The 6000-nt window shown below is 43.4% G+C and overlaps 1 protein-coding gene across 4 annotated transcripts in view; it reads left to right on the top strand.

Annotated features, from left to right (window-relative positions):
• The first annotated feature begins 1171 nt into the window (after positions 1-1171).
• SLC25A48 (solute carrier family 25 member 48) overlaps positions 1172-6000 on the top strand; it is a 36321-nt gene continuing 31492 nt past the window's right edge. For 2 of the 4 annotated variants that reach the window (XM_043521152.1, XM_043521151.1), the window contains exons 1-2: positions 1172-1613; positions 4216-4259. In XM_043521152.1, the coding sequence (XP_043377087.1) occupies positions 1568-1613; positions 4216-4259 (90 nt within the window). In that variant the 5' untranslated portion in view covers positions 1172-1567. Of the gene's footprint in view, positions 1614-3183; positions 3958-4215; positions 4260-6000 lie in introns of those variants that run through there. The other 2 variants (XM_007053582.3, XM_043521150.1) reach the window with 2 other exon arrangements.

Here is a 6000-nt window from a genome sequence, read left to right as displayed (position 1 = left end):
CCAGACCTATTGCACCTAAATCCTAACCCAGTAGTTCCTGGCTTTGAATGTACTTAAGTAAAGTTTCCTGGCTCTAAGTTGACTGAATAGGAGTAAGTTCCATTTTTCTTGTTCCTCAATAGCAACAAGTTTAGGTTTAAGTAGGGGCCCTATCCTACAAACCCTTACTCACATAGGTATTCCTTATGCAAGGGCATTAACGGCTGGTTTCTATAGGGACAGCCAGGAAAATTAATCCACATGAATTAAAGGTGTGAATTTGAAGTAGGTTAGTTAAATGACATTAAACCCCTGTGTGAACATTGTCACTGAGAATTAAGGCCACTTTAATTCTGATTAACAGTGTCCACACAGGGATTTAATGAAGTTTAACTAAGTAATTTTCCTGGATGTCCCTATGTTGACAAATCCTAAAGTGTGAATGGTGTCATTGGCTTCATGTATGGAATATCGAAGTCAACAGGGCTACTCGTGTGGGTAAAGTCCACTCATATGAGTAAAAGTTGGCAAGATTAGGCCCTGGATGTACAACTTCCCCAAGGATAGCTATACTGTGTGCCTTAGTCTGTACTTAGAGGACCAGATTCTCAGCATAGCTGTGTTGAACTCAATAGAGCAACTCTTATTTACATCAGTTGACATTCTGGACCACAGTCATTTCCCCTTGCATTCAAGGGCCACAGTATGAACTCTTTACTCATATTGTGATCGCATATGCGGCTATGTATCACATGAGAGGCAGTGTTGCTTAGTGGATAGCGCAGAGGGTTGCGACTGAGGAGACTTACGTTCTGTTCCCAGTGGATGACCTGGGCAGATCTCTCCACCTCAGTTTCCCCATCTGCAAAATGGGAATAATGATAACTTTTCTTTGAGATCTACTGACTAAAACACAATATAAGAGCTAGGTATTGTTGTTGTTATTATATTGTGACTCGTGTGAGGATCTGCTCACCGACATAAGTAAGTAGTTCGTACTATGGCCCTAACTCCATGCATGCCAGACCTGGAATTTCATATTAACTCATGTTTTTAAAATATTATGCCTATGGAAAAACCCTACCTTTTCAAATGCAATAATCATCAACTATCATTATTGCCAGTAACATAAAATCCCTTTTACTGATGCTTCTTTCAAAAGGAACAATTAGAACACAAAGTAATTTGACCTGCAATAAATGCATGGTTTGTACTTAGTCAGTAACCTTCCCCATTTGTCTCTAAAAGAAAAAAAAAAGTGTGAAAATTCCTGTGCTCTGGTTGTACTGTGCCTTTAAGGTTTGGGGGAATGATGTCACAGTGGGCTTTGGAGGCACTTTGAGACAGGCTGTGTGAGAGGTTAGAGTCAGAGTTGTTGCAGTTTTAATTCTGCTGAAACATGTGAAAGACACAAACTCTTACTACAATCCCTTGGGGACACCCCATGGTGTCGAATTCACTTTTCTACATAACAGAGTCAAAGAGACACATTCAAGCGGTCCTCAACAGCACATGCTGAAGAAATTGACTGTGAATTGCAAACTTCCACAAAACGATTTGAATAGGAATTGTCCGGCAGTTTTAAAACATGGGCAGTCTTCAATTAGAAGATTTTGTAGCTGGTTGGATAGGAGGTAAGTAACACTGGTGGGATATTTTGGGACAGTAATACCAGAATGCTATAAAAATAGGTAAGTGTTTGTGCATTTTTAAAAATGAAGTCTAGTGATGGATGCATTTATCCCTGTCTGTGTTTGTATGTGTCATTTGCCACATTTGTACAGAGAGGATAGTTTCAATTAAGCAGTAACAGAACATCACACAGTTTTATCTGTCTGTTCTAAGATATCAATATGCAATGAGGTGTGGGATATGACATTATGGTGTCATCTTTAAGATTACACATTCCTGAGGTAAGTGCATGATCTACAAGGCTGAATGTCTCTAGCTGAGAAATATGTAAAATGATATTGTAACCCAACACTTAAGACTATGGTTTTATAAAGGCATTCTAGTGTTTGCCTATTGAGTTCAGATCCCTGTGCATACAGCCTCATATTTAAACAGCTGGGAATCCTCACCAGCCAATCAGATGGCTCCATTAATCCACACCCTTTTATGAAAGGCACAGATCTGGTTCTGAGTGGATCGTCCTGTTAATAATAAGAGTATTATCAGGACAATTCTCACTATCAGACTAGAATTATTGATCAGGCAGTTTTCTGAAAGAATTGATTCTGGCCTTCTGTAAAATAAGTGCCATCTCAATTAGAAAGTGTAGGAAGAAGTATCTTACGCTTCTAGAGAGCTCCTTTTATCTAGAAAGATCCTAGAGTGCACCACTAAAATGCAGCTATCACTGGGTTGGAAGACAGCTGGCAGGTGGACAACACAGCAGGGTAGAGAAGGAAATTTTGGCTAAGAGCAGGTGGCTACTGTTAAAAAGTGCTACTGTTGTGGATTTTTAATGCCCACACAGAGCACATGAGGCTTTTGTATTGGCCCCACACAAGGGTGTGAGACCACTAAATAGTTCAGGTCAATGTCCTCATTTATTTGGGAAAAACTGGAATCTTTTCCAAATTACCACGAGAAAGGGTGAGGCTTGATTTCCAAAGCCTGAGGAGACTGGAGTGTCTGTTGTGATGTTATTCTGGCTAATTTGCCCATGTCTACTACTGCAAAAACATGCATATATGGGGCAGGAAAACTGGGTGAGCAAATAGCCAGCTAGGGATAAAATTTGCCAATTGTGTGTGCAATTTTCATGCACAATTGTACTAAATACTCACATAAATCAAATTCATGACTGCATGTGATCCTGAGCTAAGCTTCTGGAGCAGTTTTTAAAAGATTCTTATTCTCTACCCCCACTTTGCTTCTCTCCTCCCACTTCTTGTTGTTCTCCCTTTGATGGGCCATAATGGAAATGTTTCTCCTGGGCATTGCAGGGCGGCGGCTGATTTCCCACAGCTGAGTAACGTGGTAATATTCCAGTTCTCAACAGAGCTATCAATTAACTATGAAGCCATTTGTCAGGAGCCAGGGCTTGCACCAGAGCTAATCTCCAGGCAGCCTCATCAGTACAGCTGGCCTGCAGCAGGCTGCCTGATTGGCCTCGCCACCATTGGCCATGCCAGCTGATAGGCTGCTGGAGCTAGCAAGCCTGCTCTTAGGCCCGCAGCAGCCGCAGCTCACTGGCTGCTCAGTGCTCATGGCTACCCCTGTGCCTGCTGCTCCTGCTTTCCACCCAGCCTAGCCTTTGTCCTGCCCCTGCTTTGGACCGCCTGCTACCCTGCTTCTCCAGTTACTGACCCTGAGCTTGAGCCATGGCTTTGGCTTCTGACTGCTTACTCTGGCTTGACCCTAGGCTCTGGTATCCAATTCCTAGCATCCGGTTTGACCATGCCTCTGGTTTCTGACTACGGCTTAATCCTCGGCTCTGGTTTCCAGTCACTGCCCTCTGGTTTGATCCATGGTTCTGACTGCTGACTCTGGTTTGCCTCTCAGCTCTAGCATTGAGTGCTTGACCTTCAGCTTGACTCTTGGCTCCACCTTTAACTACGGACTCCAGTTCTGACCCTAATCGCTGGTTCCTGACATCTGCTCCAGCCATGAAGTCTCACACCCGCTCTGATCACTAGGCTAGACCGCCCTTGTCCCGCCATTGAATGACAGAGATTTTCACAAGCAGCCTCAAACGCACGCACACAAAACCTGGTTAAGAGAAAATGGGTTTTGCATGGGAAAATAGGTTTTGCGTGTGCAGAGGTTGAATATAAAAATCTGTCCTCCATGTTGCAGACAGTGCATGGGACAGCAACGCAGCCCCTCCACATATGCTATTCCAGCCCCTGGTCTGCAGTATCCTCCATAAATCATGCACAGTGCCCTTCATGTCAACTGGTCTCACCATCACCACCTCTCTGGGTTGGCTCTTGGGGATCTGGAGCAGATTATTAGCTCCATCTCACAAAGGTAATGTCAGTTCTCCCTGTGCATCTGCTCTGCAACTGACATCATTGCTTCAAGGTGTACCCTCAGGTTCTACTGATGTGTAAATTTTCATCAACTAAGTAATGAGCAGAATGATGGCGAGTGCTCTGATTGGCTGAGGGGAGCACCTATGCAACAGGGCATGGATTTGAGTTTCACTGGGTAAATGTTACAAAAGTCTCTCCTTTTAGTTGACTCACCCAAATGTGTTTTGTCTAATGACCTTATTTTAATCCCCAGGAGCTGCAAGTGTAATTGTGGGGCATCCTCTGGACACAGTAAAGGTAAAATATTTTAAGCCGCACTTTCACTTACACAGATCGTGAGATTCATTCCTTTGCAGAGGGCCAGCAAACAACCCACACACTAGCTTCCTGCCCAGGGATAAATTTAACCCCTAAGGAAAATGCACCCACATTTAGTGATATTTCTCCTTGTATTTTTCTTTCTTTGTCTCACCTCTGATTTTAACACAGAAAAATTATTGAAAGACCTTTCAAAAGGAAGATATGAAAATATGATTATCAGGTAAATTCCCTGGATGGGATCAAAACTGAAAGCGAAAACTACCCATTATATAATGTTCCGCATACTGAAAAGGTCAGCACATACTTTATCAACCTGTGTAATGGTTGAGTTTACAAAGGCCAAAAGGCAAGCTGTATTTGTCTTTGCTGAAGAGGTATTTTTTTAAAGGTTTTCCTAAAGTTGGCAGTACTGTAAGGACAAAGTACAGATATAGGTATCCCGAAGCTAGGAGCTGCAGTTATTCAATAGCCATTCCTATCATCCTCTTTCCTACAAGAGAAATCTGTTTTTTTTTCTAGATGGATTTACCGGTGTGATGTTAGAAGATCTTCATTAACAGGTTCTTATAGTGCAGTGCAGAAAAGGCAACACAGTCTTTAACACAGAGAAAGCTAGTTGAGTTGAACACACAACTGTTGGGGCATGTTAGTATTTTACTCTAGTCATTGAAGCTTTAGAAGAACATACCACTCCCTCTCCTTCTCCACTGGCAAAGTATGTTATACATCCCCCTCTGTGGATGTATAGAAATACCGTTGCTAGCTAGTGGATTTACTTCTTCAACTCAAGTGGAAGAGGCCTGTGCTTTAGGCCAGGATTCCCACCCTGCTGATGACTCCTAATGGAGGTCATTATATTTGTATCTCAGTGTGAGGCCCAGTAGCCAGTAGAAATATCGTGGCTCTGCAGCGGGGATGATCAGACCACAAAGATTCTGAAGCCCTTTCATCAAATGTTCCATGGTGGCTATCTCCACAACTGCATGGAGGAGCTGTGGATGGGCAGGGGAGGGTTGTGTCGAGAATCCAAAATGAACTGCCTGCATCAGGCACTCATGGAGCACCACAGTTACTGCTATAGCCCAATGAGCTGCAGAGTAGGTCCTGAGGTGCACCATTGGCTGAGAGAGGATTACATAGCTTGTTGGGCAAGAACAGTGGCTCTGAGAACTCTGAAGGAAGTGTAGACCAAAGTGGCCTATGCGATACCCTTTCTACAGGTTGAAGAAGATTGTCCCTCTCACACATGCTGCAATGGGAAGTGGGGCCAGGGTTCCTCTTTTGCAGGGAGGCTATTGCTGATATCACTATTACCCTGGAGCAATCACAGTGCTGCGTAATAAGAATCTAGCCCCTATGCATGGACCTGGGAGTGGTGGTGGTGGGGAAGTAGGGTGGGTAGGAAGGCTTCTTGCATCATCTTCCCAGCCCCTGCAAACCTGTGCAGGGACCTGTGCAACATGTGGCTACATGATGGCACATTTTATTTTACTTTCCTGCTATTTTCAAAGCGAGCTAAGAGATTTGATAGCCAAATTGCAATGAAAATGAACAGGAATAGGGCTTTAAGAATCTCAGCTTATAGTCCTTGTGCTCTTGCTCCAGAAGAGCTGATCTTGTGTTTATTAAGAAGTTAGATACCATCAGACTGAGGATCATTGTTGCTTGAGGTACTTGGGTTTCTTTAGGGATGCACGGTGCTGACTACTGAATTGTG

Source organism: Chelonia mydas, chromosome 8, assembly GCF_015237465.2.
Source record: "Chelonia mydas isolate rCheMyd1 chromosome 8, rCheMyd1.pri.v2, whole genome shotgun sequence".
Taxonomy (NCBI): Eukaryota; Metazoa; Chordata; order Testudines; family Cheloniidae; genus Chelonia; species Chelonia mydas.
Note: the sequence above shows the minus strand (reverse complement) of the source record. Positions and strands in the feature narration are given on the sequence as shown.